The sequence below is a fragment of the Oncorhynchus nerka genome, linkage group LG22 (assembly GCF_034236695.1).
Source record: "Oncorhynchus nerka isolate Pitt River linkage group LG22, Oner_Uvic_2.0, whole genome shotgun sequence".
Taxonomy (NCBI): Eukaryota; Metazoa; Chordata; class Actinopteri; order Salmoniformes; family Salmonidae; genus Oncorhynchus; species Oncorhynchus nerka.
In genome coordinates this window covers 81556097-81580665 of record NC_088417.1, presented here as the reverse complement: position 1 = coordinate 81580665, position 24569 = coordinate 81556097, and the positions used below count along the sequence as shown (strand labels likewise).

Here is a 24569-nt window from a genome sequence, read left to right as displayed (position 1 = left end):
GCCTTGGTGGTTCCAAACTTCTTCCATTTAAGAATGATGGGGGCCATTGTGTTCTTGGGGACCTTCAATGCTGCAGTCATTTTTGGGACCCTTGCCCAGATCTGTGCCTTGACACAATCCTGTATCGGAGCTCTATGGACAATTCCTTCAACCTCATGGCTTGGTTTTTGCTCTGACATGCACTGTCAGATGTGGGATCTTCATATACAGTCTCTATGGGGGTGCCACAGGGTTCAATTCTTGGACCGACTCTCTTCTCTGTATACATCAATGAGGTCGCTCTTGCTGCTGGTGAGTCTCTGATCCACCTCTACGCAGACGACACCATTCTGTATACTTCTGGCCCTTCTTTGGACACTGTGTTAACAACCCTCCAGGCAAGCTTCAATGCCATACAACTCTCCTTCCGTGGCCTCCAATTGCTCTTAAATACAAGTAAAACTAAATGCATGCTCTTCAACCGATCGCTACCTGCACCTGCCCGCCTGTCCAACATCACTACTCTGGACGGCTCTGACTTAGAATACGTGGACAACTACAAATACTTAGGTGTCTGGTTAGACTGTAAACTCTCCTTCCAGACCCATATCAAACATCTCCAATCCAAAGTTAAATCTAGAATTGGCTTCCTATTTCGCAAAAAAAGCATCCTTCACTCATGCTGCCAAACATACCCTTGTAAAACTGACCATCCTACCAATCCTCGACTTTGGCGATGTAATTTACAAAAATAGCCTCCAATACCGTACTCAACAAATTGGATGCAGTCTATCACAGTGCAATCCGTTTTGTCACCAAAGCCCCATATACTACCCACCATTGCGACCTGTATGCTCTCGTTGTCTGGCCCACGCTTCATACTCGTCGCCAAACCCACTGGCTCCATGTCATCTACAAGACCCTGCTAGGTAAAGTCCCCCCTTATCTCAGCTCGCTGGTCACCATAGCATCTCCCACCTGTAGCACACACTCCAGCAGGTATATCTCTCTAGTCACCCCCAAAACCAATTCTTTCTTTGGCCGCCTCTCCTTCCAGTTCTCTGCTGCCAATGACTGGAACGAACTACAAAAATCTCTGAAACTGGAAACACTTATCTCCCTCACTAGCTTTAAGCACCAACTGTCAGAGCAGCTCACAGATTACTGCACCTGTACATAGCCCACCTATAATTTAGCCCAAACAACTACCTCTTTCCCTACTGTATTTAATTAATTAATTTACTTTGCCCCTTTGCACCCCATTATTTTTATTTCTACTTTGCACATTCTTCCACTACAAATCTACTATTCCAGTGTTTTACTTGCTATATTGTATTTACTTTGCCACCATGGCCTTTTTTTAAACATTTACCTCCCTTATCTCACCTCATTTGCTCACATCGTATGTAGACTTGTTTATACTGTATTATTGACTGTATGTTTGTTTTACTCCATTTTACTCCATTGCTTTATCTTGGCCAGGTCGCAATTGTAAATGAGAACTTGTTCTCAACTTGCCTACCTGGTTAAATAAAGGTGAAAATATATATATATATAGAGGTGTGTGCCTTTCCAAATCATGTCCAATCAATTGAATTTACCACAGGTGGACTCCAATGAAGTTGGAGAAACATCTCAAGGATGATCAATGGAAACAGGTAGCACCGGAGCTCAATTTCGAGTCTCATTGCAAAGGTTCTGAATACTTATGTAAATCATGTATTTCTGTTTTTTATTTTTAAAACCTGTTTTCGTTTTGTCATTATGGGGTATTGTGTGTAGATTGACGAGGACAAAAAACTTTCATTAATCTGATGACTGTTATTTATTTAATCCACTAACAATGTTTAATTGTTACCCAATTAAATTAATCATGTAACAATTAACTCATTAGGAATTTGGGCGCCACGGAAGAGTTTGTTTAAGAGTTACCATCTCCCGAATTAAACTCTATAAGATATATATTCATTTCATCAATAAACTGTCATCTTATTAATCATTACCTCTTATATCATAATTCTGAACGTCGTCTACTCCTTGCATCTGCAAAAACCTTAGTCATGATTCAGGACTACACGAATTGGTTTAATTATTTATTTACTAGCTAACTAAAATGAGAAAACAGGATAACATACACACTTAATACATGAGAAGAAAGTCCCTAGCGGACTGACAATATGACGGCTTATTACACAGAGATGGAGAGGGGGAAAAAGTGAGACACTTATCGTGGATACATTTTAGGACTATTCCTCACATATATCATATGCTTTGCACACGAACCGCCGCCTGTTTGGAATAAGAAATCATGAATGTATTTACATTGAGTAACTTTGTTCGCCGTCTATATCTGTCAGAACCAGGCCTTCTTAGGAAGGAGATGGGTTGCCCTTTCAGAAGCACGCTTGTAAGGGTCAGGACCTGTTTCTTCTGCTGTTGTTCTTCTACGGCTCTTCTATAGCTGTGTTGACGATTCCCATGGATGAAGATAGTCAGAGAATACGGTGATTTGAGAATCGCAGTAGGATGGGATGGTTTGCAGTGTAGTATGAAGGTCCCTCTTCGATTCGCTTTCTTCGAAATCTGACTTAGGACAGCTAATCAGCCGTACCAGTAATTGTCAGGGAAGTGAGCTTCTAGCCTACACCTCTCTGTTCACCCACGACTGCGTGGCCATGCACGCCTCCAACTCAATCATCAAGTTTGCAGACGACACTACAGTGGTAGGCTTGATTACCAACAACGACGAGACGGCCTACAGGGAGGAGGTGAGGGCCCTCGGAGTGTGGTGTCAGGAAAATAACCTCACACTCAACGTCAACAAAACAAAGGAGATGATCGTAGACTTCAGGAAACAGCAGAGGGAGCACCCCCCTATCCACATCGATGGGACAGCAGTGGAGAGGGTAGTAAGTTTTAAGTTCCTCGGCGCACACATCACAGACAAACTGAATTGGTCCACCCATACAGGCAGCAGCGCCTCTTCAACCTCAGGAGGTTGAAGAAATTTGGCTTGTCACCAAAAGCACTCACAAACTTTTACAGATGCACAATCGAAAGCATCCTGTCGGGTTGTATCACCGCCTGGTACGACAACTGCTCCGCCCACAACCGTAAGGCTCTCCAGAGGGTAGTGAGGTCTGCACAACACGTCACCGGGGGCAAACTACCTGCCCTCCAGGACACCTACACCACCCAATGTCACAGGAAGGCCATAAAGATCATCAAGGACAACAACCACCCGAGCCACTGCCTGTTCACCAACGCTATCATCCAGAAGATGAGGTCAGTACAGGTGCATCAAAGCAGGGACAGAGAGACTGAAAAACAGCTTCTATCTCAAGGCCATCACACTGTTAAACAGCCACCACTAACATTGAGTGGCTGCTGCCAACATACTGACTCAACTCCAGCCACTTTAATAATGGAAAAATGCATGTAAAAAATGTATCACTAGCCACTTTAAACAATGCCACTTAATATAATGTTTACATACCCTACATGATCTCATATGTATATACTGTACTCTATACCATCTACTGCATCTTGCCATTTTTATGTAATACATGTATCACTAGCCACTTTAAACAATGCCACTTTTATATGTTTACATACCCTACATTACTCATCTCATATGTATATACTGTACTCGATACCATCTACTCCATCTTGCCTATGCCGTTCTGTACCATCAGTCATTCATATATCTTTATGTACATATTCTTCATCCCTTTACACTTGTGTGTGTTAGGTTAGATTACTCGTTGGTTATTACTCTATTTTCGGAATTAGAAGCACAAGTATTTCGCTACGCTCGCATTAACATCTGCTAACCATGTGTATGTGACAAATAAAATTTTATTTTATTTCATGACTACTAAAATCACATTCAATTCTTAACATATATATACTTTCATCATTTTAATATCGTATTGGATGGAAACTTTACAGATAAAGGGGGTATCCTTTCCAAGTTACAGTATTTACAATATGACATTCGTTTTCTACATCTCCCCACTGACCATTCCCAACATTCTTTATGTAAGAATTATTGTTCCATTATCCACGTTTGACCGTGCATAGGGTTTCAGTGTGAACAGTGTGAACGGTTGACCATCCAGCAGCTCCCCCTCCCACCTCTGTTGGAGAGAGAGGCCTGGTAACTATCCAGACATTGAAAAAACGTATTTTCCGGACATTTAAATCAGGTGCATTATAGGTGATGAATGAAAGGTAAAAATACCTAATTTCTGGACATAAAAAATGTGTATCTTCTGGAAGTTGAAAACATGTAATTTACAGACATTGAAAAAACATATTTCGTTCATTGACTTTATGGGCAAATTTCCACTGCTATACATTCTCAATAAGTAAGCATTATATCACCATCATATTTTGTTCACACCTCTTAATAGGAAAGATGAGCCAACTTAAGTTTGCAACAAAATATTTATTATTGCTCCCATCTAGCATGTTAGCTTTAAAACTGGCAGCACTGATTTTCAAAATAGTCCAACTGTCACGCCTGCTCCCGCTCCCCCTCCCTAGCTGGCTCGAGAGGTTAAGCGGTTGGCTCGGCAGGCACCCATCCCAAGTCAAGCCTCAGCCGGATCGCCAGGCCTAAGCCGGATTGTCAAGCTGCCACGCCTCAGCCGGTATGCCGGGCTCCTACGCCCCAACCGACTGGTCCAGCACCCAGGCCTCGCCGGCTCGCCCAGGTGGGGGGTACTGTCACGCCTGCTCCCGGTCCCCCTTCCCAGCATTGCGCACTCCTGCCACCATCATTACGCACACCTGCCTTTCCTCGTCACGCAAATTATTGGACTCACCTGGACTCAATCACCTGTTTATTACCTCCCCTATATTTGTCAGTTCCCCAGCTCTGTTCCCCATTGCTGCATTAATGTGCGTATGTCGTTGTATCCGTGTGCTGACGCTGTTCCTGTCCTGTTACATGTCCGTTCCACATTAAATGTCCAACTCCCCGAACCTGCTTCTCTACTCTAGCATCGGTCCTTACACCAACGTACAGAATAAACCAACAGACCATTTCAACACCAATAACATTTTGAGTAATGGCTACAGATGTTTTTATTTTCATGCTATGACTGTGACATGTTGTTGATTACCTTAGTTGAAAAAAAAGAATGCTGGGTTTTACTCTAATTAGCTTCAGTAGAGTACAGTACAGTAAAGTAGAGTTCAATTTTGTAGATTAAAGTACAATAGTCAAGTACAGTACAGTATAATTCAGTACAGTACAATACAGTAGAGTTTAATTCAGTAGAGTAAAGTAGGGTACAATACAGTACACTATACTTTTCTTTACTGTACTCTAGTGTACACTACTGTATTGTTCTGTACTATACTCTACTTTTCTTTACTGTACTGTGTACTGTAATGTACTGTACTCTGCTTTGCTCTACTGTATTGTGCTATCCAAACTTGTGATTTGGTCCGATCAGGTATAATGACAAGAAATTACAAGAAAAGAGTATAATGTCAAGAAAAAACAAATAAACAATACAAAGCAAAAACAAAGCCACCTCAATGACTCCCTTCCGAGGCATATCAAGATAAGCTGTAGACCACACTATCTACCTAGAGAGTTTTCATCTGTATTTTTTGTAGCTGTCTACATACCACCAGATACCGAGGCTGGCATTAAAACCGCCCTCAGTGAGCTGTATTCCGCCATAAGCAAACAGGAAAACACTCATCCGGAGGCGGCGCTCCTAGTGGCCGTGGACTTTAATGCAGGGAAACTTAAATCAGTTTTACCTAATTTCTATCAGCATGTTAAACGTGCAACCAGAGGGGAAAAAATTCTAGACCACCTTTACTCCACACACAGAGACGCGTTCAAAGCCCTCCATTTGGAAAATCTGACCATAACTCTATCCTCCTGATTCCTGCTTACAAGCAAAAATTTAAGCAGGAAGCACTAGTGACTCGGTCTATAAAAAAGTGGTCAGATGAAGCAGATGCTAAACTACAGGACTTTTTGCAAGCACAGACTGGAATATGTTCCGGGATTCTTCCGATGGCATTGAGTCACTGGCTATATCAATATATATATATATCAAGTGCATTGAGGACGTCCTCCCGACAGTGACTGTTTGTACATACCCCAACCAGAAGCCATGGATTACAGGCAACATTCGCAATGAGCTAAAGGGTAGAGCTGCCACTTTCAAGGAGCGGGACTCTAAGCCGGAAGCTTATGCCCTCCGACGAACCATCAAACAGGCAAAGCGTCCATATAGGACTAAGATCGAATCGTACTACACCGGCTCCGATGTGGCAGGGCTTGCAAACTATTACAGACAACAAACCCGAGAGCTGCCCAGTGACACGAGCCTACCAGATGAGCTAAATAACTTCTATGTTCGCTTCCAGGCAAGTAACACTGAAACATGCATGAGAACACCAGCTGTTCCGGACGACTGTGTGATCACACTCTCTGCAGCCGATGTGGGTAAGACCTTTAAACAGGTCAACATTCACAAGGCCGCTGGGCCAGACGGATTTCCAGGACGTGTACTCCAAGCATGTGCTCACCAACTGGCAAGTGTCTTCACTGACATTTTCAACCTGTAATACCAACATGTTTCAAGAAGACCACCATAGTCCCTGTGCCAAAGAACACTAAGGTAACCTGCCTAAATGACTACCGACCCGTAGCACCATGAAATGCTTTGGAAGGCTGGTCATGGCTCACATCAACACCTAGACACACTCCAATTTGCATACCGCACCAACAGATCCACAGATGATGCAATCTCTATTGCACTCCACAATGCCCTTTCCCACCTGGACAAAAGGAAGATGTGAGACTGCTATTCATTAAGTACAACTCAGAGTTCAACACAATAGTGCCTTCAAAGCTCATCACTAAGCTAAGGACCCTGGGACTAAACACCTCCCTCTGTAACTGGATCCTGGACTTCCTGACGGGCCGCCCCCAGGTGGTAAGGGTAGGTAACAACACATCCGCCACGCTGATCCTCAATACGGGGGCCCCTCAGGGGTGCTTGCTCAGTCCCCTCCTGTACTCCCTGTTGACTCATGACTGCATGGCTAGGCACGACTCCAACACCATCATTAAGTTTGCCGATGACACAACAGTGTAGTGCAGTGTAGTGTAGGCCTGATCACCGACAATCAGGAGGATAGAATTATGGTCAGATTTGCCAAATGGAGGGCGAGGGAGAGCTTTGCATGCGTCTCTGTGTGTGGAGTAAAGGTGGTGCAGAGTTTTTTATTACCAGACGCCGCTGTTCTATCCTGCCTGTACGGCGTATAACCAGCCAGCTGTATGTTGATAGTGTCTTCGTTCAGCCACGACTCCGTGAAGCATAAAATATTACAGTTTTGAATGTCCCGTAGTTTATTGTTCCGTGTAGGTCATCAATTATATTCTCCAAAGATTGCACGTTTGCTAGCAGAATGGAAGGAAGTGGGGGTTTATTCGATCGCCTACGAGTTCTCAGAAGGCAGCCCGCCTTCTGGCCTCTTTTTCTCCGCCTCCTCTTCACACAAATCACTGAGATCTGGGCCTGTTCCCGAGAAAGCAGTATATCATTTGCGTCAGGCTCGTCAGCCTAGTTAAAGGAAAAAAGGTATTCTGCCAGTCCATGGTGAGTAATCTCAGTCCTGATGTCCAGAAGTTACTTTCGGTCATAAGAGACGGTAGCGGCAACATTATGTACAAAATAAGTAAAAGAAGAAGTTACAAACAAAGCAAATAAACTAACAAAAAAACACAATCGGTGGTGGACACATAGAACGTCAGCCTTCTTCTCCGGCGCCATTTAACACGACTCCAACACCATCATTAAGTTTGCTGATGACACAACAGTGGTAGGCCTGATCACCGACAACGATGAGACAGCCTATAGGGAGGAGATCAGAGACGTGGTCATGTGGTGCGAGGACAACAACCTCTCCCTCAATGTGATCAAGACAAGGGAGATGATTCTGGACTACAGGAAAAGGAGGACCGAGCACGCCCCCATTCTCATCGACGGGGCTGTAGTGGAGCAGGTTGAGAGCTTCAAGTTCCTTGGCGTCCACATCCCCAACAAACTAACATGGTCCAAGCACACCAAGACAGTCGTGAAGAGGTTACGACAGCACCTATTCCCCCTCAGGAGACTGAAAAGTTTTGGAATGGGTCCTCAGATCCTCAAAAGGTTTTACAGCTGCACCATTGAGAGCATTCTGATGGGTTGCATCACTGCCTGGTATGGCAACTGCTCGGCCTCCAACTGCAAGGCACTACGGAGGGTAGTGCATACGGCCCAGTACATTACTTGCGCCAAGCTTCCTGCCATTCAGGTCTCTATACCAGGCAGTGTCAGAGGAAGGCCCTAGAAATTGTCAAAGACTCTAGCCACCCTAGTCATAGACTGTTCTCTCTGATACCGCATGGCAAGCGGTACCGGAGCGCCAAGTCTAGGTCCAAGAGGCTTCTTAACAGCTTCTTTCCCCAAGCCATAAGGCTCCTGAACAGCTAATCAAATGGCTACCCAGACTATTTGCATTGACCCCCCCCCCCACTTCTACGCTGCTGCTACTCTCTGTTATTATCTATGCATAGCCACTAATAGATCTTCTTCAGGCTAGGGTCTATTGTCCTCCACTTCCTGTCTGACTGACGTGCCCAAAGTAAACTACCTGTTACTCAGGCCCAGGATATGACACAGGCCCAGGAAGCCAGGATATGCATATAATTGGTACCATTGGATTGAAAACACTTTGAAGTTTGTAGAAATGTTAAAATAATGTATGAGACTATAACACAATTGATATGGCAGAAGAAAATCCAAAGACAAACCAACCAGATTTTTTTTTTTTTTGAGAGCCCATGCTCTTACAATGGAAAGCATAGGGGCATATGCAATTCCAGCTCCCAGATTACAATTCCTATGGCTTCCACTAGATGTTAACAGTCTTTGTTCAAGGTTTCAGGCTTGTTTCTTCCCAAACAAGGAATAATTTTTCGTTTTAGTACTGGGAGTTAGAGTTGGAAATGAGTCTGTGCGACGATGCGCACCTGCTAATTTAGCTTTCCTATTGAACATACTTCTTTCCGTATGAAATATTATAGTTTAATTACATTTTAGGGTACCTGAGGATTTGATCTAACAAAAAGACCATACATGTTATAGTTGGGATCCCTTGGATTGCAAATCAAAGGAAGATTTTCAAAAAGTAAGTGAATAATTCATCACTATTTATGATTTTATGAAGCTTGTGCCGGTGGAAAAATATGTTAATATGGGGCGCCGTCCTCAAACAATCGCATGGCATGCTTTCGCTGTAAATCCTATTGTAAATCGAACAATGCAGTTAGATGAACAAGAATTTAAGCTTTTAACTTGTATGCACCTAAATGTTTAATATCCATAATTTGTATGATTATTTATTTGAATTGCGCGCCCTCCATGTACATAATCCCCCCCCCCCCCTTAAAAGATTTAGATGCACTATTGTAAAGTGGCTGTTCCACTGGATGTCTTAAGGTGAACGCACCAATTTGTAAGTCGCTCTGGATAAGAGCGTCTGCTAAATGACTTAAATGTAAATGTAAATAATTACCTCGACACCGGTACCCCCGTAAATAGCCCCACTACTGTTATTTACTCCTGCTCTTTAATTATTTGTTATTCTTATCTCTTACTTTTTATTGGTATTTTCTTAAAACTGCATTGTTGGTTAAGGGCTTGTAATTAAGCATTTCACTGTTGTATTTGGCACGTGACATCACATTTTATTTTATTACCTAAACTACTCAACCTTCCATTCATGTGTACAGTAAACAGGAATAATTGTAGACTCTACAGGTGGCAAAACACTACTTACTGGGTTGTTCCACGAAAAGAGTGCATTTGGACAGTGTAAAAAATGACACCTAATTCACTGAATTTTTACATTATGTCATAGTGTTCCACTTCATAAAAAACATGTTCCCTTCTCAAGAGTAAAAAAAAGAAAGAAGCCAATTCAAGTGCCTGGAAAAGAGCCAATTAAAGTAACAGGGATGACTGTACCAGGGTTGACAGTGTCATTTTTAATCTGCCATAACTCCTCTCATGACTAGAAAACTAGAAAACAGGAACTATAGACAAGACAGGAGCAAGGAGGAAAATGCTGGTAGGTTTGAAGAACAAAAGGAACTGTTAACAGACAAACAGAGAACACAGGTATGTATACATGCACAGGTGATAATGGGGAAGATGGGCGACACCTGGAGGAGGGTGGAGACAAGCACAAAGACAGTTGAAACAGATCAGGGCGTGACAGATGGTGAAAACTTGGGGAAATGTTGGGGTTATTTGTGTTAAAATCTTTCTAGAAGTCAGAAAAACATGAGGAACATGTCAAAAGGAAGATTTTTGGGCATTTGAAGTCTTATTCATATGAAAAATCAGATTTAGAATGTTTTTATGTGGTTTATATTAAAAGGCACTTCATTTAATACAACATGCTTTTAAATGCAATATTCGTTCACAATTTCTAATATCTAAAGGATGCAAAAGGCACTTTATTCATGGAGTGACCCATCTTTGCAACAGGTTAAGAATTATATGAATCTGGGGTAAATGTGACTACAGAAATGGGAGTCCCATAAGTGTGCAAAGTGAAGATGAAATCCTTTACCTTTACAAACATTCATATGGAGAGGTTTCTCAATTGAGGATTGGATCTAGGGCTTTTGTAGGGTTTGCTTCTAATGTATCTACAGGTCCTTCAGAAATTATTCATACCCACATTTTGTTGTGTTACAACCTGAATTCAAAAAGTATTATATAAAATTCTCAACCATCTACACACAATAACCTATGACAAAACAAAGAAAAAACATTGAAAATGAAATACAGAAATATCAAATATCAAGTATTCACACTCCTGAGTCAATAAATGTTAGAACTTTTGGCAGCAATTACAGCTGTGAGTCTTTCTGGGCAAGTCTAAGAGCTTTTCACATCTGCATTGTACAATATTTGCCCATGATTCTTTTAAAACGTCTTCAAGCTCTGTCAAATTGGTTGTTGATCATTGCTAGACAACCATTAGATAGATTTTCAAGCAACTCAGGAACATTCACTGTCTTCTTGGTAAGTAACTCCAGTGTAGATTTGACCTTGTGTTTTAGGTTATTGTCACGCTCAAAGGTGAATTAATTTCCCAGTGTCTGGTGGAAAGCACACTGAACCAGGTTGTCCTCTAGGAATTTGCCTATGCTAGCTCCATTCCGTTTGTTTTTATCCTGAAAACCCCCCCAGTCCTTAACGATTACAAGCATACCCATAACATGATGCCACTATCACTATGCTTGAAAATATGGAGAGAGGTACTCAGAAATGTGTTGTATTGGATTTGCCCCAAACATAACAATTTGTATTCAGGACAAAAAGTTAATTGCTTTGCAGTATTACTTCAATGAGTTGTTGCAAATAGGATGAATGTTTTGGAATATTTTATTCTGTACGGGTTTCCTTCTTTTCACTTGCCAATTAGCTTAGTATTGTGGAGTAACTACAATGTTGTTGATCCATCTTCAATTTTCTTCTATCACAGCCATAAAATTCTGTAACTGTATTAAAGTCACAATTTAAAGTCGCCTGTAACTGTTTTAAAATGGGTGTAGGCTTACCCTGGCGTGATGTTTTGCTAACCATGCAAATCTCTCTCGGACAAGGTGATTTTATCAATAATTTTGGCTCTTTTTACTCTCAGATTCTAAAATGCTAATTAGCATCAAAATAGAGATCATCCAAAACTACAAATTCCTGCACGTCATCTCTAGCTGACACCTTTGCTAACAGGTATTGTGTCAATTTAAAACTTGCAGAAGACAGAATTCATTTAAAGAAACGTAGCCAATTTATTAATGACAGAATTGAAATGACATTAGATAGTTAATACAGAGATTCTTACCTTTACCTCGATTCGGCAGTCTAGTCCAGATCAACAAGGCATTTGTAGTTCTTTATGATAGCCACATTAGCAGGCAATTAGCAATTCATTTTTGGGGGGCTTAATACAGGTGAACATATTGATAAAAGTCACCTTGCCCTAGAGAGATTTACAGTTATCAAAACATCACACCAGGGTAAGCCTACATGAAACACAGCGCTTATTTTACGTGTTTATAAAATCCTCTATGGGAAAAATGATAAGAACCATTTCCCTGTTTGACCGCTATGTTTGATGGGTATTTCCATAGGCATTGGAAAACCTCTCAGGTATTTGTGGTTGAATCTGTGTTTGAAATTCACCGCTTGAATGAGAGACCTTACAGATAACTGTATGTGTGGGGTACAGAGATAAGGTAGTCATTCAAAAATCATGTTAAACACTATTATTGCACACAGAGTGAGTCCATGCAACTTATTATGTAACTTGTTAAATATTTACTCCTGAACTTATTTAGGCTTGCCATAACAAAGGGTTTGTATACAATTTTTTTATTAACTTGTAAACATTTCAAAAAACATAATTCCACCTTGACATTATGGGTTATTGTGTGCCAGTGACAAAAAATATCAACGCGATCCATTTGAAATGCAGGCTGTAACACAACAAAATGTGGAAAAATGAAGGCATGTGAATACTTTCTGAAGGCCTTGTATGTTAAATGTTGGTAGGATAGGTATTCAATGATTACATCAAGCTTATGACTCTACAAACTTGTTGAATGCATTTGCTGTTTGTTTTGGTTGTGTTTCAGATTATTTTGTGCCCAATCAATGGTAAACAGTATATTGTGTCATTTTGGAGCAGCTTTTATTGTAAATAAGAATATAATATGTTTCTAAACCAGAGATGCAAACTGGTGAGGGCCCAAAAAGGTGACACTTTTTTTTGGCACTGAAACATGCAAAAAATCACTGCTAGGGGAAAATAATAATAATAATATCAGCTTTAAAATGGTCATTCCTAGTGACTTAGGCTGGATCCCTTATTGAAATGCTGGTTTTAACTAATTAAACAACAAATAATAGGATCTATATGATCAGTCTGTGTGTAAAATAAAAAGTGGTTCATGTGAACCTAACTCACAGTGCAGACCCGTCATTCAGGGAAAATAAAAAGCATTAAAAAGATTTGTATATATAAAAAAAGTGTTTGGCCTTGCCTGTGTTGCATGTTATTTTGGCATTAATATGTGTCACTTATCAGTTTGCAAACTATGTAAAAAAAATTTGAGGTAATAAAGCCGCATACAAATATGGTCTCTTTTTTGCTTTCATGAGTAAGGCAGCTCCAAAATGCAGGTGTTTCAGCCTAGCTCAGTGCTTTCTTTGGTGGTGGTGGGGCAAGCCAGCAGAAAATAGGAGCATTGCGCCTGATTGGCTCAGTGTTCTGTCACTCATAGGGACACTACGTCACAGGCCAAGTCTTAAGTCCTTAGTAAGGGTAGACATTGAACATTTCAGCCCTGCCATAGAGTTACATTATAAGTGCCCTTCCAAGAAGGCTCAAGGTCATTGGGCACAGATAAAATGACGTCAAATCACGTTATATGTACAGTAGCTTTGATTGGACTGATCATATCAACACCTTACTTTCAAAATCTTAGCTAACAGTCATCATTACGAATCAAGTCGACAATCTAATGGCAAATCCTTTTCAATCCTTGTCATATGAAGTGAAAATATAGATCAAACGTATCAGTGCTCATCGGCCATTGGACATACCCATTCCACAAGAAGTTGGATATTGCTAATTCAACAATGAGTGGTTTGGAAGGAATCATTGGCTAACTGCAAGCATTGCAACTGCTATTCAGTGGAGTGGCTGTGTGTTCTTTTTTCCGAGTTCCCACCATAAATCCAGAGAATGCCAGACTTCGATGACAAATTTGCTCAAAATGGACCAAAATGGACTCAAAATGGTCCAAAAATGTATTGTATGCTTCTGTATAAATTATGTAATATGCCAGGTAGATATGTATACTCTAGCTAAGAAAGTAATACTAAGTGTATGTTGTGTAGTAAGCTGTTAGTAGCCAATGTGGCTCACCCTAATAATTTGGTCTGTTTTCACCAACACAGTATGGTAAACACATCGTTTGTGGCCGTTGTGTGATTGTTAGCAGACTTTTTTTTGTACAGTTTTGACAGTGCTACTAATAGTAGTGGTGGCACTTGGCTCGCACGTGCAAGTTCAGCACATATAACATTCTATAATAGAATTGTGTTATTTGACGTGTCAAATTAAAAGCTTATTTAACCTGTTGCGACGAGCAATCCCGTATCCGGGAGCATAATTATAGCCTCAAGCTCATTACCATAACGCAACGTTAACTATTCATGAAAATCGCAAATGAAATGAAATAAATATATTGGCTCACAAGCTTAGCCTTTTGTTAACAACACTGTCATCTCAGATTTTCAAAAAATGCTTTTCAACCATAGCTACACAAGCATTTGTGTAAGAGTATTGATAGCTAGCATAGCATTAAGCCTAGCATTCAGCAGGCAACATTTTCACAAAAACAAGAAAAGCATTCAAATAAAATAATTTACCTTTGAAGAACTTCGGATGTTTTCAATGAGGAGACTCTCAGTTAGATAGCAAATGTTCAGTTTTTCCAAAAATATTATTTGTGTAGGAGAAATCGCTCCGTTTTGTTCATCACGTTTGGCTAAGAAAAAAACCCGTATCCGGGAGTGTAATTATAGCCTCAAGCATTTTACCATAACGCAACGTTAACTATTCATGAAAATCGCAAATGAAATGAAATAAATATATTGGCTCGCAAGCTTAGCCTTTTGTTAACAACACTGTCATCTCAGATTTTCAAAACATGCTTTTCAACCATAGCTACACAAGCATTTGTGTAAGAGTATTGATAGCTAGCATAGCATTAAGCCTAGCACTCAGCAGGCAACATTTTCACAAAAACAAGAAAAGCATTCAAATAAAATCATTTACCTTTGAAGAACTTTGGATGTTTTCAATGAGGAGACTCTCAGTTAGATAGCAAATGTTCAGTTTTTCCAAAAAGATTATTTGTGTAGGAGAAATTGCTCCATTTTGTTCATCACGTTTGGCTAAGAAAACCCCCCGAAAATTCAGTCATTACAACGCAAACTTTTTTCCAAATTAACTCCATAATATCGACAGAAACATGGCAAACGTTGTTTAGAATCAATCTTCAAGGTGTTTTTCACATATCTATTCGATGATAAATCACTCGTTGCAGTTTGGTTTCTCCTCTGTTCAAAATGGAAAAATGCACGCACCTGGAGATTACGCAATAGTTTCGACGGAGGACACAGAGCGGACACCTGGTAAATGTAGTCTCTTATGGTCAATTTTCCAATGATACGCCTACAAATACGTCACAATGCTGCAAACACCTTGGGGAAACGACAGAAAGTGTAGGCTCATTCCTTGCGCATTCACAGCCATATAAGGAGACATTGGAACACAGCGCCTCCAAAATCTGGCTCACTTCCTGTATGAAATTTCATCTTGGTTTCGCCTGTAGCATTAGTTCTGTGGCACTCACAGACAATATCTTTGCAGTTTTGGAAACGTCAGAGTGTTTTCTTTCCAAAGCTGTCAATTATATGCATAGTCGAGCATCTTTTCGTGACAAAATATCTTGTTTAAAACGGGAACGTTTTTCATCCAAAAATGAAATACTGCCCCCAGAGGTTCAAGAGGTTAACGAGTCAAAGTGTTATTTGACATATATATTTTTTATCACACAAAGCCCCACACAGCATTCAATATGCCTCACACTAATAATTTGGCCTATATTCACCTCTTAATTTTGCCTACTGTTCTAACTTGGTGGTGCCTATAACCTGTTTTAGAGAAATGTAATCACTGAATATTGTAAGAGCTTTCATTGTCTGTTTATATGCCCCCTTTATTTATCCTACGGTTCTGACTTGGTCTACAGGGAGTACACTGTAAGAACTACCCATGTTCTGAATTCTGTAGCTGTACATTTCAAAAGTGCTGAACAAATAGTTATTGACTACGTCCGTCGTCTTTCGCTCATTAATGTCTTAATCGCAATTACAGATTGCCTTTTATCCACTTGTCGTCCCCTTATGCCATAGTTTGTACATCTCAATTGTCAGTAGAAACCACATTTATTTAAGCAAGTCAGCCATATCAGCTAAGTTTTTTTTAAAGGCAGTAAATGAGGCTGAATGAACTGTTTCGCTGCCAGACAAGGCTCTGCTGATAACCAGGTGTAGCAGAGGTAAGGTGTTGGGACTGCTGTTGGGACAGCTTTATATAGGGCCTAACCGTTTGTGGGCACCGCTTGTCACCGTTACAGTGCAATTCATGTATTGTGTTGTGTTGTGTTGTGTAGTGGCTTTGCTGGCATGCATCCCACTTTTTTTTGTGTTGCCCACCAAGATTTACATGCTAAAATCGCCACTGAACTCACAGCAACAAAAAAAATTAGGAAAGCAATCCAATGTTATTTGTTGCCTAGACATTACTGCAAATGACACTCAAGTCCAAGAGAAAAAAACAATACACTAATATTGTAGTTAGCAATGACAGCCTTCATAATAGAACGCTTGTGACTACACACACATTTAAATATTGCACTTGGGGAAAACAGATCTTAAAGTAGAAATAGAATGAAACAAACAGGCATTCTATTTTTTTCTATACTATTGTGGCCACTGTGATCAAGTGCACATGGCTATGTGTGCAAAAATAACGTTCACTGAGCAAAAACTAAAATTACCCCCCCCCCCTCCTTTGAGCTACACTGCACGTTATTACATTGTACACTTTCTGCCTGTGGACATCTGTTCTACAATGTGCCAGCAGCAGAGCATGAAACCCTCTGTTGGCATAATTGATCTCTTTCAGGCAGAGTAAACCTGGCATTCCCCTTTTTATCTACAGCATTGAAAAAGTGAGAAAGAGGGAAAGTGTGTGGTGTTCCTTACACCTCTATAGTGGCATCCAGTTTAAACCAGGCCCAGCTCAAACTCCAATTCATCCCTGAATCCACTTGTTCAACAAGCAACGGCTCACTTTCACCTAATTCTCTCATTCTGAAAATTAACCACATAACGTTAATGTACAGGGAGAATTCGATCCAGCTAGCAAGAGGTACTTAACAATGCTAACAATTTTTAGCATTGTTAAGTACCTCTTGCTAGCTGGATCGAATTCTCCCTGTACATTAACGTTATGTGGTTAATTTTCACCACACTTACTCCCTTACCTCAAACTTTCCAAATGCCAGTTGTTTTTCGGTTACAGATTATGAAGTACGCTTCATTCATCACCTTCTCACCCCCGTAGTCAGGCGCGCTGCTGTAGCTTTCTAGTGCGCGCGCTGATGCTGTAACTAGCAGTTGGTTGTACCTTCTCTTTCGTCGCGTGCTGCGTTCTGTTGTTATGTGAACGACAGTTGAGCCTTGCATACAGCCGGTATTGCGCCAAACGTGCATCGCGCCAAACTTGCATCACCCCCCCCCCCCCCCCAAAAAAAACTTTCTCATCGGATCTAGAGTCACGTTTTGGATTCAAAACGGTGAATTTCGCCGAAAGGTGACTAGTTTGCTTCCCTGCTAAAATGTCTAAATTGTTGTAAATGCAACCATGCTCATGGATAATCTTGAATGAATTGAAAATAATGATGAGTGAGAAAGTTACAGACTCACAAATATCAAACCCACATGACATGTTAACCTCTAACCATTACAATAACATCAGGAGAGGTTAGCATTTTTGGGGGTATGATATTTATGAGTCTAACTTTCTCACGCATTATTCACGATTCATTCCGCACTTCGTAAGCATGGTAGCACATGTTTTGTTGTTTTGACTTCTACACTTAATGTGGCTGCTACCATGATTACGAAGTCCTGAATGAATGCCCTTTTGACATTTTCCTTTCACAGCAGGAACAATCTGAGGAGTTGGAAAAATGCCCTTGCTGCTGTGAAAGGAAAATGTCAAAAGCTAAAACATGTTTGATGTGTAAACATGGGGGCAGTGTCTTGTTGTTTGGAAAAAGGATGATGACACATTCACTCTCCTGGGGCTTATCAGACTCTCTTCTTTCGCTAGATGGTTTCTCGATTTCCCTGCATTATTTTATCACAGGGCCTCTCCAAGATTCACTGTGCTATTCACATTTTATTTTGTTCCTACAATGTCTGTGATGGCCATGAAATACCTGTGAAGTACTTGTTCCAATCATTATAGTAAGTACGGACTTCTTTATTATCTAGCTAAAGTATGGCAAAAAACATTAGTCTTCTACACGGATTGGCAGTTTTATTTGGTTTTTCCCATGACATTACTCAGGGTTAATTGATTAATTTAAACCTATTCAGAGAGATTTCCATGAGGGTGACTGGGACAGGCTGTGCGTTTCCATAAACATTTTGACCGGAGCATGTGTAGGGAAAAGTGCTCATGGGAATAATTTCACACAGTATGTGCCTATTAATTAGGCAAATGAGTAGAGCCCAAACCACTTGATGACAAAGAACAGTTCACTTTGACATCTGCGTCAACTCTGCCTTTCATTCCAGGTTGGCTTAACGTTGCAGGAATGCTTGGAATTGGTGTGAGGAAAAGACGGTGCAAGTCAATAGCAAGAAGACTGGCTGTAGGAGTTCTATTGACCAGTTTCATGGTGGTATTGCACTGCTTATCTACCCCAGCAGTCCAACAAGTCAATCAACAAAAGTAAGTGTAGGCTGGACTTTTGTTGTGAAATACAGTCTCTATCTATTATTTGCTATACGATGTGATATACTTTTAAATCAATTTATTCGACATAAATAGGTAACATAAAATGTCAAATAAATGTCAGTTTACTCTTTTTTCACTTTTTCTCTACAGGGTTACATTGGCTCTGTCGTGTTCTCACCACTTGTCTCAAACATGGGTCCACAATTTGACCAACTACTCTCAAAGCAGAACAAGTCTGTCAGGGGAGTGTGTGCCCACAGTGGACATCATGTTCATGAAGACCCACAAGACTGCCAGCAGCACATTACTCAACATCATCTTCCGCTTCGGTGAGAAGCACGGTTTAAAGTTTGCCTTTCCTAAAGGTCGCAATGACTTCTCCTACCCATCCCCTTTCCTTTGCTCCCATGTCAAAGACTTCCAGCCTGGGGTATGTTTCAACATCTTATGTAACCACATGCGCTTTAATGGGCATGAGGTGGCAAAGCTCCTCCCAGCAGACGCTGCCTATTTCACCATCCTACGAGACCCGGCAGAGTTGTTTGAGTCATCCTTCCATTATTACAGCCGAGCGATTCCCCTCACCTGGGGGATCCACGGAGATGGCAAACTGGCTGAGTTTCTGCGTGAACCCATGAACTACTACACCCCAGAGAGCTACAACTCATTCTACCTCAAGAACCTGCTCTTCTTTGACTTTGGATTTGATAACAACTTAGAGCCTCACCACCCTCTGGTGGAGAGGGGTATTCAGACCTTGTCCCAACGCTTCCAGCTGGTCCTGATGGCGGAGCATTTTGAGGAGTCTCTCATCCTGCTGAAAGATACACTCTGCTGGACGATGGAAGATATGCTGTTCTTCAAGCTCAATGCCCGCAAGGACTCATCTGTGTCACGACTGACCCCTGCACTAAGGGCCAAGGCCCGGGAGTGGAACGGGGCCGACTGGAGGCTCTACCAGCACTTTAACGCCACATTCTGGGCCAAGGTGGAGGCATACGGGTGGACACGGATGGAGCAGGAAGTGAAGGAGCTGAGGAGGAGGAATGCAGAAATGGCTGCCATGTGCATTGAGGGTGGGGGAGCAGTGGAGGCTGGGCTGATTCGGGACACAGATCTGCTTCCCTGGCAGCCAGTTGGAGAGAACTCCATCCTGGGTTACAATTTAAGGAAAAACATTGACCCCAAATATAGGGAACTCTGTCGGAAAATGCTTACACCTGAAATACAGTACCTATCAGAGCTAGGGGTCAACTTGTGGCTCACAAGATTATGGGGTTGGTTAAAGGATACTATATTCTAGCTAGAAACAAATTTATGGGAACAATTTGGATACATTTTTAAGAGTATAAACTGGGGCGGTGGGTGCTACTAGTATAATATATGTTTTTTTTATGGTCATACCAAGGATCATTTAGCTATTTGATTTTAAATTGCAGAACCCCCTTTGGCCTTATTGCTATTAGCCCATAGAAACACATTGAATGACAGATTCATACATGGAAAAACAGATAGTTAAAAATAATTCATAAGGAAGTTTGTTTTAAAGTGTTTGTCCTATGTCTGTCCTATATCATCAGTGGAGGCTGCTGATACCAAACACATCAAACACGTGGTTTCCCTATGTTTGATACCATTCTATTGACTTCCTTCCAGCCATTATTATGAGCTGTCCTCCCCTCAGCAGCCTCCACTGACTTCCATACATTTTTGTTCAACTGCTACCGGGCTACCTTCAGACGAGTTCTGTGAGCCTTGTGGGCATCCTAGAGCAAACAACATGTACGTGTTTGTGAGCCTCACCTTTCCATACAGTGGTCATATTAGTGTGTAGCCCAAACTGTTTGGACGCTACAGACAGAAGTTGGCAGATCGGCGGTACTGAATTCAGACGAGTCCCATGACGCTTGTGGGGGTCATAGAGCAATACGGAGAACAACCCCGTGTTCGTGAGAGTCTCATTTTCCCCGAGTGGTCATATTAGTTTGCAGTGTTTGTCTCATGATCTGACAAACACTGCTGTAGCTCGGCCACCTTCCACCGCAGATGTGGAAGGCCGCCATTGGCAGATGCGGTGGATTGCAAAAAAAACTTTCTATCTTAAACAGACGTATTTTGATGGCACATGTTTTTATTATGCTAATTCGCTTTTTCACGGGGGCTTGGAAATCAACTGTAGGGGTGTTAAATAACTTGTGGTTGCAAATAAAGATACACTTTGTGACTGACTCCTTATGCAATGCTATCTTATTGCATTGATGTATAAGTGAAAGAGAGGATCACAACAGCTATGTGCTGATTAATCTCTAAATTGTACATATTTGTTTTTTCTAAGTCAGCATATTACTCTCAGAGCTTGACTCTTGAAGCCTGCATGAAATCCTTTATCCCTTCCTCTCATACTGAAGATGCCAAAGTATGTTATTCAGTATTAAGGTGTATGAATTAGTGTGAAAATCTTCATTCACAATTGTAATGACAGTCGATGTTCATTAAAACAAGACATGGTTCAAGTGCTTTGGTCATTATTATTTTCTAAAGGAGTCATGCTTCCACCAGAACTGGTATTTTTTCATCCTATAGCTTGTTCTCTATCTTTTTTATAGTGAGCCAACATGTTTTCAGCACTTTTAGTACACATTTTCTCATGCTCTCTCTCTCTCTCTCTGCAGCAGACAAATAGTGAGCAATATGCTTGGAACATCAAATCACAATAAAAAAAACAGTATCAAATCTCAATACATATTGAATTGTGAGAATTGAAATACATATCGTATCAGCACCTAAGTATCAAATCAAAATAGATTTTCATTTGTCACATGCGCCGAATAAAACGGGGATAAACATTACCGTGAAATGCTTACGAGCCTTTCCCACCGATGCAGAGTCAAACAATAATAGTAAAGAGAAATAACACGAGGAATAAAATACACAAGAATGAAGCTATATACAGAGAGTATCAGTACCAGATAGTGCAGAGGTATTTGAGGTAAAGTATGTACATGAAGACAGGGTAAAGTGACTAGGCATCAGGTTAGATAATAATAAGACTACAATTAAGAACAGAGTAGCAGCAGCATATGATGAGTGTAAAAGTGTGTATGTGTGTTTGCGTTGTGTCGGTGTGTGTGTGTATGTGAATGTGTGTGGGAGTGTCAGTGTAGTGTGTCTGAGTGTATATAGTGTGTACATATAGTCTTGTCTTGTGAGTTTGCACAGGGTCAGTGCAGATAGTCCAGGTAACCATTTAATTAACTATTTAGCTGTCTTATACCTTGGGGGTAGAAGCTGCCTCGGAGCCTGTTGGTCCGACAGCCAATGCTCCGGTACCGTTTGCCGGATAGTAGCAGCGTGAACAGTCTATGGATTGGGTGGTGGGAGTCTTTGAATTTTTTTGGGGCCTTCCTCTGACACTGCCTCATGTAGGGGTCCTGGATGGCAGGGAGCTCGGCCTCAGTGATATAGTGGGCTGTCTGCATCACCCTCTGTAGCTCTTTGCGGTCGAGGGTGGTGCATTTGCCATATCAAGCGGTGATCCAGCCTGTCAGCATGTTCTCGATGGTATATAACTTTTTGTCAGAGGGCTCATGCCAAATATTTTCAGCCTCCTGAGGGGAAAGCCTTCTTCACGATTGTACAGGTGTGTCTGGACCATGTTAAGTCCTTATTAATGTGGACGCCAAGGAACTTGAAGCTCTCGACCCGCTCCACTACAGCCCTGTCGATATCGACGCACTCTCCCCTATTGCTCCTGTAGTCCACCATCAGCTCCTTGGTCTTAATGACGTCGAGGGAGACGTTGTCCTGGCACCAAACTGCTAAGTCTCTGACCTCCCTGTAGGCTGTCTCATCGCCGTCGGTGATCAGGCCCACCACCGTTGTGTCGTCAACAAACTTGTTGATGTGTTGAAGTCGTGCGTGACTTTCTCTTTGAAATTTGTTAGCGTTTGCAAGCCCTACCACATACGAGTGTCGAAGCCGGTGTAATAGGTAGTATTCCTTCTTCCTCCTATAATTTCCTTTTGCATGTTTGATGTCTCGTTAGAGGTCGTAGTGGGCTTTCTTGTCCATGTCCGTATCCCGTTCCTTGCGGGCGGTAAATTATCCTGATATCGTATCGTGAGGTCCCTTACAATTTCCAGTACTAGTTAATGATGCATAGATTCAGTTCTTTTGCAATACTATTTTGTCCCACTAATGAGAGAAAGAAGATTAAGCCCACAGAACTGTTTAATGAGGATACTTCTCAATGGCAGACAGAAGCTGTGCACATATTGCAGTCTGCAACAAACTGAGCCAGTGTTGAACTAGAGTAATTGAAAGTCATTCTGTCTGATAAATCTCCAATTGCACTGCAGCCGTTGATACAGATAGAGCTGTAGCTGGAAATGAGGTATGCAATTCAATTATGGGACAATTTCGTTAGTGGCTTGGTTGTTATCATGGTGATATCAAATGCTGTATGGCAACGGTAGTGTATTTGTTGGCTGCTAGGGGGCAGTAAAGCACCTTCATAGTGAAGACTTATAAACACCATGCAGAATCTGATTCAGACAGACATGTTCTAACTGGATTATCGCATAATAAAACAATATACATACATTTGTTTCACTAAATTGTAAACCTTAAGTTCATATTGGGGGTGGTAAAAATGTGCAGCCATGACATGTATGGTGAAACTAAAAGAGGGTCCCTCTCTCTCATCCCACTTAACCCACTGGTGCAGTCTGATAATCCTACGTGGATAGTCTGATAAAATACTATTAATGGTTGTGAAGGGAAGTAGATCCTGGCCTCTGTAATGAGAAGACTGTATCGGACTCCATCTCCTGGGATCTATAGTATTGCAACAAGGAAGTTGGGAGAAGACAAACTCATTTTGTGAGCTGGTTACCATGGAAACGTGCAGTGTCCAGCCCCGTATAGTTGTTTTATGATACATATATATCTTGGTGGTAAACTGGGATTCATAGATGCTCAAAACACAGACAAGGTAATAATTATGACTACATGGGTGTGTATATTTTGTTTATTCAGCCTGTAGTTTGCACGCTCTCCCCCTCTCCTCCCGGCTGGAGTGGTGTAAATCTCACCGCCATTGGACTCTGAAGAAGTGGAAACGCGTTCTCTGGAGTGAAGAATTACGCTTAACCACCTGGCCGTCCGACGGCTGATTCTGGATTTGGCGGATGCCAGGAGAACGCTACCTGCCCCAATGCAAAGTGCCAACTGTAAAATATGGTGGAGGAGGAATAACGGTCTGTGGTAACAGTTTGGGGAAAGCCCTTTCCTGTTTTAGCAAGTGTCCACATACTTTTGGCCATATAGTGTATTTCATGTGTCCATAACATCTTAATAGTTAATACACATTCAAATTTGGATTAAGCATGAACTTGAACACATCACTGTCAGGCATTGTGTGTGAGGCATGATGATGAAGTGACCAGTTTCCAGGGGGGAGATCAGATTTAATATTGCAGATAGATTGTGGCTGCCATCAATGTACACTACCGGTCAAACGTTTTATAACACCTACATATTCAAGGGTTTTTCTTTCATTTTACTATTTTCTATATTGTAGAATAATAGTGAAGAGGGTAAAGTCAAACCTGGTGAAGAATAGGGCCTGACCATCTGGCCTGACGCAGCCTCTTCGCTGCTCAAATGTACTCCAAGTTCCTGTGGTCCGTCCAACAAATGAATGGGTGTTTAGCACTCTCCAGCCAGTGCAGTCATGCTTTCAGCCAATTCTTGACGGCCAACAACTCACGATCCCACCAGGTCGTAATTCAGCTCCGCGGGAGACAGCTTCCTTGGGTAGAAGGCGCATTGATGGAGTTTAGGTGCTGATCCAGTCCGTTAGGAGAGAACAGTCCCTT

General features: G+C 41.5%; 1 protein-coding gene across 1 annotated transcript; it reads left to right on the top strand.

Annotated features, from left to right (window-relative positions):
- The first annotated feature begins 18032 nt into the window (after positions 1 to 18032).
- Positions 18033 to 21197, top strand: LOC115104732 (galactosylceramide sulfotransferase-like). Its single transcript, XM_029626083.2, has 3 exons — positions 18033 to 18194; positions 18528 to 18684; positions 18841 to 21197. The coding sequence occupies exons 2-3, from the start codon at positions 18548 to 18550 to the stop codon at positions 19991 to 19993; spliced, it is 1290 nt and encodes a 429-aa protein (XP_029481943.1). The 5' UTR covers positions 18033 to 18194; positions 18528 to 18547; the 3' UTR covers positions 19994 to 21197.
- The last annotated feature ends 3372 nt before the right edge of the window (positions 21198 to 24569 follow it).